General features: G+C 42.3%; 1 protein-coding gene across 2 annotated transcripts; it reads left to right on the forward strand.

Annotated features, from left to right (window-relative positions):
- Nucleotides 1–1,762: 1,762 nt before the first annotated feature.
- foxj1b (forkhead box J1b) lies at nt 1,763–5,500 on the forward strand. 2 transcript variants are annotated; one of them, XM_020046409.2, is made up of 3 exons: nt 1,763–1,986; nt 2,151–2,800; nt 3,645–5,500. In XM_020046409.2, the coding sequence occupies exons 2-3, from the start codon at nt 2,207–2,209 to the stop codon at nt 4,488–4,490; spliced, it is 1,440 nt and encodes a 479-aa protein (XP_019901968.2). In that variant the 5' UTR covers nt 1,763–1,986; nt 2,151–2,206; the 3' UTR covers nt 4,491–5,500. The 2 variants fall into 2 exon arrangements, with proteins under 2 accessions (XP_019901968.2, XP_010903656.2); XM_010905354.3 differs by having other exon boundaries at nt 2,194–2,800.
- The last annotated feature ends 9,624 nt before the right edge of the window (nt 5,501–15,124 follow it).

Genomic DNA, 15,124 nt, shown 5'->3' on the forward strand with positions numbered 1-15,124 from the left:
GAGCCAGAGTTTCCTTTGTTGCAGAGTAAGAGTTCATTAAAGTTACTGGCCTAAGAAATCTGCAGTTAACTGCACCTCAGATTGCAGCCCAAGTAAATGCTTAACAGAGTTAAAGTAACAGACACATCTCAACATCAATTGTTCAGAGGAGACTGCTTGAATCAGGCCTAGGTCAAATGGTCGAATTACTACAAAGAAACAACTACTGAAGGACAGCACCAAGAAGGGACTTGGTTGGGCCAAGGCACACGAGAAATAAACATTAGAGAAATAAACATTAGTCATTTGGACCACAGAGTGAAGCAAAAGCAGCCAACAAGTTCTCAGCATAGGTGGGAATTCCATAAAAACTGTTGGAAAAGCATTCCAGGTGACTACCTCATGAAGCTGGTTGAGAGAAGGCAAAGAGTGTCCAAAGCTGTCATGAAGGAAAAGGGTGGCTACTTTGAACAATCAAAAATATTAATGTATTAAGATTATTTGAACACATTTTTGGCTACTACATGTATGTGACATTTCGTAGTTTTTGTATTTGTATTCAACAATGTGGAAAATAGTAAAAGTAAAGAAATACCCTTGAATGAGTAGGTGTGTCCAAACTTTTGCTGGTACTATATATTTCAGATAAAAAATCTGATTATATGCTCTTGAGCAGAACTTCCTTCTTATATTTCCCTGTGCATTTGTAGTGCTATATGATAGCCTACAGTTACCTCGGTGTTGAAAAAAGGAATGCTTCAGGGTGAAGTGTAGCACACGCGCGGGAATTGTGGCGCGACTTTCCGCTCTCAATATCATGTAAATTAGGTTTGAGGTCAGAACAACAATAATTATAAGAAATGATAATGAGATGCCAATTGTTGAAGGTTTTGGTTTTATCTTTGTACTTCAATTAATACCAAAGCTACGATTAAAGTGGATGTTTCTTAATGCATAAGTTTCATACTATACGTAAATGCGAAGCCACAAGTGTTGTGTATTGCTGTTTTAAGACAGAAATAATACGTAAGAAAGGAGAGTGGTTGGTGGGGGTGGATGGATGATAGCACAATGGAACGTTCATATTGATATCTTGCTGCATTAACTCCGAGGTTCCGAAGTGATTTCCACTTCACCAAGGGACCTTCATAATTATGTTTTATTCAATACCGCTCCTTCTCTAATACTACTACTAGGCTGTTAGGATAAAAAAAATTTTTTTGTTATAATTATTTATTTCAAACCTCAATTTAATTAACAGACAGTGATTAGATCGAAAACAACGGTTACATATTATATAAAATTACTTCCCAAGCCAAGTCCAATTTCTTTCTCTCCTTGCCTTTAGGAAGTCGTAGCTAAACTTGTCCGACAAATCAAACGTACACTATTTTCATGCATATGCACAAAATGTGCCTTCCTCTGGCATATTACAGCTTGTAAATATTACAGAATATATATATATATATATTTCTACTTCTCAAATCTATTAAGTTCTAAACCAAAATGTCAGGCTGCATAATGAAATAATGCGGGAATTTCAAAGAATTCTAGTTCCAACTATCACATGAGTGTTGCATATACAATGGCCGGTGCTCTTCACATCTCCATGCACGTCAGAGTGTCTGAAAAACCCGTGAAACCTAAGCAGGGAACCAATCAGAGAACTCCAATACGTTTAAAGGGCTGGTGGGCAGTCCGTCCAGTTTATTTTTCAGCTACTATTTTAAAACCTTGTTGTAACCAGACATTATTATTAACCTTTTTGGAAAGCATATGTCCGGGAATATATATATACATTGATTATCCTATGCAAAAAGACAAAAATTGATTAGCTAATCTGGGCTATCTATATGAACTGCTTTGGTGAGCCCTCCCCTTCAGCACTTGTTGCGCAGAGGATAGATGGTGCTTCGGAGTCCTAGAAGAAAGGAGCAGGAACTAATCGACCGAACGCAGCAACAGGTGCACACTGGTCCCCAGCATCTTCACTGACCTGTCCTTGAGGTAAGGATCGGCGATATTTACTGCGTTTTATTCGTTTGTTTCATTTTCAGATTAGGTTTTCGAAACGTTGGCATATTAAGTCAAAACTTATTTTTATTAGACCTATATTTTTTAATAGGCTACCATTTAGTTTTTTGACCGATTGCCATATTTATTTTGGGCAGGACATCTCACTGAACACAATTCCCCTATCTTTCTGGGTAACAGTCTCGCGTTCAGAATGCCTGTCCTTATGAATCCGGAGGTTGCCTCCAAGTTTAAGGAGAAATGGCTGACCCTCCAGCCGGTGGACCAGGACGCCTCAATTGGCTCAGTGCACTTAGACGACAGCCTGACGAGTCTGCACTGGCTCCAGAACTTCTCCATCCTCAACGCTAACCCGGAAAGACCCACCAGCTCCGGCTCGGGTTGCACTTCCCAGCACCTTCATTCATACCACCAGCGGCTGTACCCCAGGGGCACCGACTCCCCGTCTAGCCCTCCAGCCGGGGACACCGCCGCTACCGGGATGCCTCTTAGCCTCGGTAGCCCAGATACCTCTGGCAGTAACTCCACCGACGCGCGTTTGGTGAATTACGCACATCACCACACTACAATCTATCCTCACCACGACCACCATATCACGGCGCAGATAATCCCGCCGGAGGAGATAGACTACAAAACGAACCCCAAAGTCAAACCGCCTTACTCCTACGCTTCTCTCATTTGTATGGCCATGCAGGCCAGCAAGAAGCCCAAGGTGACTCTGTCCACCATCTATAACTGGATCACAGACAACTTCTGCTACTACAGACACGCAGAGCCCAGCTGGCAGGTAAATGACCCAGCTCTCCTCTTTCGCTCCATTATTGATGAGCTGAATGGCGACGGGAGGGAGAGGCGGGAGCAGTAGGTTTGATGCATGCATACTAAACCTGTTGTTTTGTCTTAAGAATATGAATACACTTAATCCTAATGAACATTTTAAATGTATCATCATCATCCAAGCTAGCATAAACAGCTTGTCTATGTTTGACACGCATTGGCTAGCTCAGTTGTTTTTAATCTTTATTTTCATTTAGTTATTTAAAAAATGTCTCAAATCGCAGAACATCTCTGCGGTTTTAACTCTCTGCCAGGCTTCTATCTCTGGGGGTCAGACACAAGTGCTTTCCTGCTCCAGGGAGGGGGAAGGGATGTGTGTGTGTGTGTGTGAGAGAGAGAGAGACAGAGAGAGGGAGTGTGCGTTTATTAATGAGGATCCTATGAGAGCTCTCTTGGCAGCCAAGCACAGCTGATCATGTTTGAAATGCACAGAGCTCCACACTAGAAAGGCTCATTAGGTACATTTGCTTTCCTCCACAAACAACAACAATAACTACTCCTCCCCCTTACATCCCTTTCTCTGCGTCTTTCTGCAGTTCACACCCACCACATACACACACACACACCACATACACACACAGATACACACACACACACACACCACATACACACACACACACACACACACCCACCACATACACACACACACACACACTCACCACATACACACACAGATACACACATGCATACACACACACACATGCGTACGCACATCATTCATACATTACAACAAATTAAATACACATTCAATATTGATTGAACACATTTTTTTTCTCCTCCCCTCCTCCTCACAGAACTCAATTCGGCATAACCTCTCGCTCAACAAGTGCTTTATGAAGGTTCCACGACAGAAAGATGAACCAGGAAAAGGAGGTTTCTGGCAGATCGACCCTCAGTACGCTGACATGTTTGTTAATGGAGTCTTCAAGAGAAGGAGAATGTCTTCCAACCTTTACAGCAGCCATAAGCCGAACAAGCTCTTACACAATCTTGAGACTGGTTTCCAGGTAGCAGCACAGGGGATCCAAGATGGCTACCACTACCTGCCTGCAGCAGGCAGCAAGCGCAAACAGCCTTCTCCAAGGCAAAATGGCAAAATGGCACGGACACCTAAGTCCCCCCTTTTAGCCACTGAGGCCCACAGCAGCGATGGAACTCTGAAGGGAGACTTTGACCTGGCATCTGTCTTTGACGATGTCCTAAGTGGAGGCTGCAGTACGTTTGAAGACCTGGACATCAACTCTGCTCTGAGCTCGCTGGGCTGTGAACTAGACCTGACCTTGCAGGGGAGGCACTCTACTGGGCTGGGGAGGTGGTGTGGAGAAGGGGACAATGAGCCCCAGATCCAGCAGACCCAACAGTCTTACGCCTACATGGAGCTGAGTGGCTCAACAGGATGTAACTGTGGTAACCTGGCGGAGCTTCAGGTTCAACAGGTGAACCACGACCAGTTGTTGCAGACGCACCTGCAACAGTTTGAGGAGGTGACTCTGTTCCCAGAGCGGCAGGAGGTGCACCCTTGGGAGGAGATGAAGGAAGAGGCACAGGCCATCCCGCTGTCTCTGGATCAGGGCTTTGGTCTGTGTGAAGGATTCTTCTCAGAGATCCAGCCCTGGGAGAGGTCTGAGGCCTTTCTGTGACAGACCTCTGTGATCCCTGTGTTTCTGATCCAGGGAACTACAGTTTCTTCAGACTGGGGCTAAAGACTGGGTTATGGTTGGAAGAAACATGGAAACAAGTACATGACACCATTAGTCTTACCTCCTGTTGGGCCCTCCACTCCAAACATACTCCTGATGCGCCCATTACATACAAACGACTATTTTGCTACATTAGCAGAATAAGATCCTAAATACTGTTATTTTGTATTTTTATTAACATTTGCTTTTGCATTATGTTTTGAGAAATCTATGCTGTATGTTTATGACTTTATTAATATATGTTTCTGTTTTCATCGCAGACTGGAAAAGTCAATTAAGAGTCAGTTCTTAAAGTGGTGGGTCCTAGTCAAACTTAGTGTTTTCCAAGTAACCATTTTAACATATCTACTACAGTCTATAAGATGGATGGACATGTCTTGAGTCAAAAGCTATGGCAAAGCAGAGAGAAAGACATGAAATTAACTGAAATGCCTCATTTAGAAAACTCAAGAATATGCACATTGAGAGACAGGTACGGTATGATTGAGGCAAGCTGTATGTCACAATGCTATTGGCTCGTGGTCCATAAAACATGCAGAGGCACAGATTAAATGTGTACAAAACATTGTTTTACAGCAATACAAAAGCCTTGGCAGGCCTTTTTTGTACAAACTTTCCATTCTGTTAATCTTGTATTTGATTAAAATCTGCTGATTAGTCTTTAGGATTATGCTTCCCATTGAAGAAATGTTGATTCTCTCACTGGGTGATCAGCGTCTTTTGAGTGATATTGGTTACTGTTCATGATTGATTTGTTTCTTCAAAATACAATACTTTTAATGTTTTCTCAAAATGGACTATTTTTAAAAGGATGATTTGTTAAATTGTTAGTTTTTTTAAGCAAACTGATTAGGAAAACCGATGAAGTGATGAAACTGATTGAAAAGCTTGTTCTCTAGAAATGTTTGATGAAGTCTTTGATTTGTCATTTAGTTGTTTTCATTTGTGTTCTCTAAGTTATTCACAATGCAATCATGCCTCAATGCAATAAATGTTTTCAATTTAGATGCTTTATCTCATTTGTTTTCCATCATACTTTATAGGAAGTTGGAATACAGCCCATTTGGTCAACAAGGGTCAAGAACAGCCTGTTATTAGTAGACACATAAATTCCTCTTGGTCAGGCCCAAACCCGCCTGGTGTCATTATTGCAACATTGAACATATCAATAACCCTGCCTGGTCTCAGCCAGTATTAGATGGATGTGATCTGGCCAGGGCAAGGTCTAGGCCAAGATCTGAGCTGCAGGAATAGAGAGACAGAATGTAAAAGAGAGAGGGGGTGGCAGGGCAAGTATAGGCATGCCATAGACACAAAGCACTTCATTCACATGTTAAGGGTTTGGCTGGGCATGGACGTCTATTTGTTCATGGTAATACAGGTGCATATGTTACATGTCAAGAATAACGTGAACAGTGCCTGAACAACACCATATAGTCTCTTTGCTATGTCCAGTTCAATGTCACCTGGCTTATTTGAGAAGTAAAATGATTCTCAGCATTTCTGGTTAATGTCCCAATTAAGATGTTTTATCTCAGTATTGAAACTGATGCACAGGATGAAAAGTAGCGTGATGAAATAGTACAAAAACAGTACTGATTATACAGAATAGTCATGTGCCCACTCTAGTTTTGACACCTTCTGCCCTCTAAAACAGATCTGGTAGCCTAATCTACATTATGATAATATAAAGGTTTTGATGTGTATACCAGATCAGCATTCATAATCTTATCTCCAGAAATTAATCATTTGTATTTTTGGAAAAGAGCTTCAAGATCACAGTGAACTTGGTTGAACTCTCAACACCTTGGGAAGTTCATCTTAATAATTTACTCAGTAGCCTAATAAACTGTTTGCATTCCCAAATAATAGGGGGTTTATCTAGTTTACATCGAAGTACATACATAGTTTATATAGTTTACATCGAAGTACATACATAGTTTATCTAGTTTACATCGAAGTACATACATAGTTTATATAGTTTACATCGAAGTACATACATAGTTTATATAGTTTACATCGAAGTACATACATAGTTTATCTAGTTTACATCGAAGTACATACATAGTTTATCTAGTTTACATCGAAGTACATACATAGTTTATATAGTTTACTTCCAAGTACATACATAGTTTATATAATTTATTTCAATAATATTTTTGTGTCAGTATTAGCGCAAAACCTTTTTTTCATTGTATCTTCTCTAACACATTTACAGACAAAAAGACCCCATCATGTTGAACAACAAAAATTGTCTATGGATGTTAATGTGTTTAAAAAAATACATATATTATTTAGTGACACATTCTGTTTTCATCACACTTGACCTTTATTTATAATAATTTACAATTTATTATAATTAATTTATAATATCATTCAAATTCAAACTGCGCATGGAAAAGTGGTTGATGTGACTTTTTTTCTTTTCCATTCTATCCAAAGAAAATGATCTAAAATGAGGTTGGTTAGAGGTTAGTTTTTGTGGGTATTATGTGTGTACCATGCCTTCACATGATTTTCTCCTTTCAAATCTCTTTTTAATTGAAAAGTGCCGAAAAGGAGAGAAAAGTTTGGATTATCCAATCCCATTGGTTCTCCCTCCCTGCAGTTGGAGGTCCGGAGGAAAGTTCTTATGGAATTGGCTGAATAACTCAGATTCCTGCTAACAGCAACAGGGGCCATGTCAAGAGACAAGAATGGAGAGGCTATTGAGAGAGCTGATGGATGATGTTGTCATGACCAAGAGATCATCTCCTTCTCTTCTTGTTGCTCTTTGACAGCGTTTCAAATATCCTCGTCAGGTCAAAGGAGCACTCTTGTCATAAGTGGGGGATACCCACAAAATTGGGTTGTGTTTTTCTATGTCTGTAAATGTGTAAATGTTTGCTTGTGAATGTGTGTGGGTCCGTGCGTGCGTATGTGTGCATACGGCATGTGTGTGTGGGCGTGTGTGTGTGTGTGAGGTTTAAATATTGGCCCCATTGTTGAATAGATAACCTTATCTCCATGGAGGCAGAATCCTGCAGCTCCATTCACTGTGGCTCTGAGACCGACGCTGCCCAGCACGCGGACGTTGTGATTGACCAGCCAGGAACCAGACCAGCCTGTCACAGTGGGCTAATGCTACGCCACTTTATAGCTCCCCTGGCACTCCATGGACAAACCCTGATTAGCGAGCTACAAACTGACCCTCCCCTAACATAGGCAGGATAGGAGAAGACAATTGAGGGGAGGAGGGGAGTGGCTAAGATGGGAAATACACATCAATGACCTCTCTAATGGATGGATGTTTATGCATGGCATGTAAATTAGGTTGGAGGGTCTGTTCCATTGTCAATCGATGCCCTTTTCATCCTTGTTCTTCTCAGTTTACTAGAGCTCAGTGCTGTTTACTACAGTTAACTACATTTTACAACAGCTTTGTACAGTTTAATACAGCTACAGGTTTAGTACAGTTTACTACAGTTTAGTAGTATTTGCTTTAGTGACGTCATGTTTTACATATACATAAGACCATTGTGTCCCAAGTTAAGTCAAAGGTTGGGTGTGTGTGTGTGCACTTACATGTTTATGTGTCCTAGTGTCTGTCACACTTCTCCCGTAAAATCTTAGAGCACACACACACTCCCTCACCCTAATGTCCCATCCTACAAAGCAGGCAATAAGGGAGGGATATGTAGGCTAAAGAGGCTCCTGTCAGGTCTTGGTTGGAGAGTAAAACAGGTCAATGCTTCATCCGGCTTTCCCCCTTCTCTTAAGTCAAGACATTCATTCTAAACATATAAAAGCATATAGATGGGGGTTATTATGAAAAATGTTTATATATACCGGGCCATCATTGGTCCCCTCCAACCTGACCTATCTATTGTACATGCAGTCATTGACACTGATGAACAGAAATAGACCATTCATTTTATAGTTCCATGTTATTCAATAAACCAGTGAACTATAGAAACAAAGCAATATTTACAAGCAAAACCATGTGGTGAAGGCTTTTATGCAGTTGGACATCTTCTTCAATCTTAGACACTGACCACCAAAGACTGCTAGTTCTTCCAGGCAGCAGAATAATAGGATATGAGCTGGAAGCAATCATTTGTAAAAACCCAGCAAGTATATAAGGGGTCATGGTGAAACCATTATCTATTAATTATATTTTTACTCTTTCTGAAAATTAATTGCTTTGAGATTATGGGTGTACCTAATAACTACTTAATGAAATATTCTGGAAACCTGTAAAGAAAAGAGAAAAGAGAAACATACATTTGACACAATTAGAGGACTTGACAAACTATAAAACATAGCAAATATTCCTTTAACCCTAAAATACCTTTCAGTCAGAAAGAATCTGCAAAGCTGGACAGTTTTTGTGTTGTGAGCACTTCTGCCACCAAAGAGGTGTCACGGGAACATTTAACGGAAACAACTGTTGTTCGCTAGGAATAGGGGACTGGGGTAAGTTTGGAAATGCCATCGTTAAACCACAAATTATAGGGAGATCTATATGCTTCCAAACAGACAGCTTGAGATAGGAAACAGAGAGATGCTAGTTCTTTTCATGAATCTCATCAATAGATAATGGTGCTCACTAGCAGCAAAAGAGGATCCTTTCTGTCCATTCATATTGAGGTATGTTGTGGGATGGCAGATTGCTTAGTGGTCAAGGGCCTTGGGTCAGTTGCTGGTTCCAGTCCCAGAGTCAACAAGGTGAAAACAACGTGTAAGACACTGGATAAGATGGTGTTCTAAATGTAAATGTTAGGTATCATTCCAGTCAGGACACTATTAGGCTGAGTTCTGAGAGCACTGTCAGCAGTGCTGTGGACAGTCTTGTTGGTATGGGGTTGGTATGGGCCACAGCATTGTGTGTGGGTGGTGGTGTTGTTTCAGTGTGTGTAACATTTGCAACTGAATTCCCTGGACGGTTATCCAGGGAGTGTTTGTGTCTGTGTTGACATTGCCACTACTGCTGCCGCTGCTGGCCGTATGTTAGTCAAAGGCATTCTTCTGTTCTCCATGTGGTCATTATGATCTCTGGGCACTGTGGGAATAAACTGGCGGCTCAATGGAGAGAAGGGAGGGGTCACTTGAGACTATGTTTTCTACATTTACATTTTAGTCATTTAGCTGAGCTTTCCAGAGAGAGATACATTCATAATTGTATTCATCTTGTCACCTACACTACCGTTCAAAAATGTGTTGTCAGTTAGAAATGTCCTTGTTGTCCATGAAAACACACACAAATGAGTTTGAGTGAGAAATATAGCAATAAAAAGGGTTAGAAAATGATTTTGATTTGAAATGTTCAATTATTCAAATGTTGTTTTCATTAGAGTCTTCCGTTTGCAGCAATTACAGCCTTGCAGACCTTTGACATTCTAGTTGTTCATTTGTTGAGGTAATCTGAAGAGATTTCTCCCCATCCTTCCTGATGTACCTCCCAGAAATTGGATTGGCTTGATGGACACTTCTTATGTACTGTACCATACAGTTAAGTTGCTCCCACAACACCTTAATAGTATTGAAATCCAGTGACTGTGCTGGGTAGTATGGTTACAGTGGAACCAGGTTACAGAAATTCAGGACCACGTCCAAATGGACAGACAGCTCCCTACCTGTGGCATGGACCCATGTACTGCCTTGGGGCACTGGGATTAGGTATGTAAACCAGAGTAAAGAACGCCTCCTACTGGCCCTCTAACACCAATTCCAGCAGCATCAGGACTGCCCCTTAGCATCAGATGTAAGCCAGCAGTAGGATGATGGGGGACTAAAGGCTGTACAGAGGCCAGCCAGAGGTCAGCATGTCGGGGTAGGTGGGCTTGGCACAGTCGTTGGACCAGAGGGTCCCAGTCCGCCTAGACCCATGCCACCCACACTGCCGCATGCCAAAGAAACGCTTCCCCATGCCAAACAAATGCTGCCCCATGCCAAACAAATGATGCCCCAGCAGAGTCTATTTGTTGTAGACGTTCTTGTTTCTCCACTTCTCAGCCAGAAACCAACTGGGACAGTTGTTCTCCTCTGCCCCCCCATACACACACACACACACACACACACAAACACACTCACACAGAGATTTTATTATCAAGATGAGGACCAGCAATATGGTTAAAAATAATTATATTCACCTAACCCTAACCTCAACCCTAACTTAACTAACTTTAACCTAACCTTAACATTCATTATCTCACCTTTATGACTAAACGTAACCTAAACCTAACCCTTAATGCCTAAACTTAACCCCAACCAGAATGTTTAGCCTATTTCCAACCCAAACCCTAAATCTAAATGTATGGATCACCAGAGATAATGTGGCACAGTAGTGAACTTTTACAAAAGTAAGTTGTCAATCATGGGGCGATCATCACGCACGGCAAAATGAAATCTTATGAAAGAGCTCTTGAGAGTCCTGCAAGAGTAATCCTACATAAGGATATGTGACCATGTCAAATGTCCTCAGCCTTTAGACAACCCTGCACTGAGCCTGCACACTGTTCCTCTCTCTCTACATCACTGGTGTCTATGCAAACACACACACACACACACTCCATTCTCTCTCCCTCCGTCTGCACACACCGCTAAGGGCTCTTATTTGATTAGCTGGGCTTTGTTTTGTCAAGCCTGGCATCTGGCACACCACGACAGTTAAAGTCAATGGTATACACACCCTCAGACACACACTCTCACACATACGCCGAAAACACACGACATTACCATCTCCACCACCATCATCATCATAATCAGCACAAGTCCAAGTAGTTTTCATCTCTCCAGCCCTGAGCGGGATCTCTGATTACGTAGGGGGGTGACTGTGTGCTGTGTAACTCTATCATCCAGCCTTAGTTTAACTAATCACCTGATGGTTAAATATGCATGAACTGACTGGTCACCTGTGTGGGGTGTGAACAGGCCAGGAGCCGAACATCAAGTGTCCTCACAATGACCACAACGTTGTGGAGCGGACGTCCTGTTATTGTAGCGGGGGGGATGGGGGGGGGTTCTAGGACTCTGGTTGCAAGCCTGGCTGAGCTGACACACACACACACACACACAGACACACACTAAAACACTTACATATACACACACACAGAGACCACAAGGGGTTAATTAGAACTGATTGGGTCTTGTGGGACAACACCTGCCCCTGACAGGTACCGGGATAAGAATCACACACACTGTGTGACTAGTGTGTGTGTGTGTGTGTGTGTGTGACCGGTGTGTGTTCCTCTATTTGTTTGTGTCTCTGTGTGCATACATAAGGTGTCATGTGAAAGCTAAACAGGGGCCACCCCTTCCCCTGGTACAGTGCGGCAAGCGTGAATGTTCTGGCGTGTTCCACAGTGTTCCAAAGTGAGTACGCCTGATCAGCAGCCAAACATGAGCAATATGAAGTGGCTCTGAAGAGCCTGGTACACTTTACTGGATCCTGCTGAGACTGCCGAGGGGTAAAGACGCAGAGCCTAATGCCAAACTCAAACGCAAAGACCAAATCACACTTTCACATTCATAGCATTGTCTGTACCAAGACAACGTAAGCTTAACATCATTTCAGGTTCTGTTCTGTCAGTGGCTGGTTTCAGGTGAGTGCTGGTGGTTCATAACATATCAGCTAAGCAAACTGATGTTCTATTGCAACAGCGTGCCAGGGCCAGGGGACAGGAACTGACAGAACACACCTCCCCCTGCGCTGACAGCAAGCTACAACAGTCAAATTGGCCCCTGTAGGGAAGACAAGGCCATGGTGGAGAACTCTACTGGGGCTGGATGGGAACGCATGGGGAAAAAAAGAGAGAGAGAGAGAGAGAAAGGGACACACAGACAGAGATAGACCAGACAGGCAGACAGATTCAGAGACAGACATGCAGAGAGAACGAGAAGATGATACACACAGACCAGGCAGGCAGATTCAGAAAGAGAGAGCAGGACAGACAGAGACAGACATACAGAGAGCAATCGAGAGAGGAGGAGACACACAGATTGAGACAGCCCATCCAGGCAGATTCAGAGAGAGAGAGAGAGAGAGAGAGAGAGTGAGAGAATAAATAAATTCACCAACACCACATGACACCAACTGTGCAGATTAATGAAAATATTTATTCATTTTCATGTACTCAAGTCAGTCAATACTGAACATTTCAACAAAACATTCATAACACAACATTTTCCAGTTTTCATACAGAAATTACTGAACGTACCATTGTACTGGTAGCCTACAGTAATACTGTAACATAAATTACATATCCAGTTCAGTACCGAAGAAAAGAATAACCTAAACATCTCTCCGCCTTGCTGGATCTGGCCACAGGGCCTCGTCAACATCACAGGCTACATTTTCATTTGCCAGGCAACGTGGGAAGAATCTTTTGGAGTGACGGATCCACCCTTGTATGGATGCTGCTTCAATTTGATCACATGCTTCCTCATTAGCTTGAATGAGGGCCATCTGGACATAGGGCTAGAGATCAAAAACCTTCCACCGCCATGCTGAGAAGAACTCCTTGATGGGGTTTAGGAAGGGGGAGTATGGTGGAAGGTATTGAACTGTAATTGTGGGTGTTGATGGAACTAGTTTCGGACCAGAGCAGAACGATGGAAAGCTACATTGTCCCAGACGACAATGTATTGCATCTGGTCCCTTTGGTTTGCTGCTGTGATAATATTGTGTAATCTGTCTAAAAATGTAAGACTGAGGTAAGTGTTGTAAGGACAGAGAGACCTGTTGGACATTATTGAAACTTGGTTGATCATTGACAATACGGGCTAGAATTCTTCCATGTCTGATTGCATTATTGGCCAAAACAAGGTTTATGATCTCTCGCTCTTGATCCTGTGTGAATATGGGGCCCCTCTCTCCTTGGTGTTCTCGACATTCAATCCTATGTTGGCCAAACAAAATGCATGTAGCTTACTGTGAAATGATGCAGGAATAGATACCAAAACTGCTGAAATAATACATGAAGTAAGCAATGGATTTTCTGTGGACAGAAGATACGTTTCTCACCTGTGCTCTTGACAAAATGTCCGAACTATTGATGCCACTATGTACCTGCATAGGTTAGGCTGTACTCTCAGTCCAGCCTCCCTCAGTGTTAGTCCGTGGTTTATTACATGGTCCACAATTGTAGCACGAATTTCATTACACAGATTTGATTGTCTTCTTCTATGTGCATGTCCTACCCCTCCTCCAGTTCTTCCTCTCCCTCTGCCTCTTCCTCTGCCTCTTCCTCCTCCTTGTTCTCTCCAGATTACCCCTTTCCTCCTCACTCTCCCTCTGACACCATCCATCTGACACTCTCCCTCTGACACCATTCCCAAAAAGTGGGAAGCTGACAACGTGCTTATAGTTGTGCAAATCTAAGCCGGTGTTTTGCTCCTTGAGTGTAAGGTTTTGCTAATTGTGGGAACGTTTTAATTTTAGTGTGTAAGCAATTGAAACTGTAAATCCCTGGTCTGTGATCTTCCACGGATCAAAGCAGCAGTCTAAATGATTAACACCGCTGTCTCAGAGAATCAGTTAGACTGCATCTCTTCTTCTTGACAATTTTGTGATGTTGTTAAGGGCCTGCTTCAGTGCAGCAACTCCCAGCAGACCCAGGTCAGTCAATGTTGAGGTATGTGGAGGAGGATTTTATATTTGGTGGGGAGCACACTGTTCTCAAAACCCTTCGTACATGGAGATCTGGCCATTCATAGACCGTGTCTGTATCCCCTTCTCTGAAGATCCAGAACCTCCACTCTTCACAGGTGAACTATGTAAATAATGATTAGAAAACAAGCACAGAATGTGATGTACAAAACATACTGAAGCTTCTGGAGATGATCTGCTCCTCACTTCTCGAGGGCTATACACACTTCAACATGTTACACAATACACATACAAATACAGGTTAAGGACTGCAGACAAAGTCTATGTTTAAAATCTATGTGCAGAACCTTGGGGATCTACAGTCTGAGGATGTAGAGAAAAACTGGATCCACTGATGTATTGTTAAATGGATGTTACAGTAAAGATGTCACTTCAACTGTGAAAAATAATTACCTTTTAATCTGTCAGGATCAGTCACAATGTTTCCATTGGCTTGTCAAACATTTAACTTCAAGTAGGAACTCACCTTTCAGCTGTTCATCCAAAACAATACCAGCAACAGCAGAGCTTTATTGTACCCATATGCTGGGGTTTTGAACTCTCACTGAAGGAATTATCTGAGCAATTCAAAGAGAGGGCCAAAATATGAGCTCAATGAGACTCCATCAGAGCATGTCTGATTGATCAAAACTAGTAGCATTATTCAAAATGTTTAGATGGGCTAGGTACCAGGACTGCTCTCCTTTTTGATGGTTATTATGAATGTCTTTTTTTTTGTTGTAGCAAGAGGTCAAGTCATCATTGAGGGTAGGTGTGTCTAAATGTGTGGCTGTGTGTCTGCATGTCAATATGGCTCCTTAAAAAGACATGGCGCCCTATGTCACACTGTTTTGAAAAGGACACTCTTGTTCATTCTGATTTGGAACCAAAGACTTTGGTGCTCTGACACTCTTTTTGTGTATCTCACACGCTGCTTGAGTACCCC

Source organism: Esox lucius, chromosome 5, assembly GCF_011004845.1.
Source record: "Esox lucius isolate fEsoLuc1 chromosome 5, fEsoLuc1.pri, whole genome shotgun sequence".
Classification (NCBI taxonomy): Eukaryota; Metazoa; Chordata; class Actinopteri; order Esociformes; family Esocidae; genus Esox; species Esox lucius.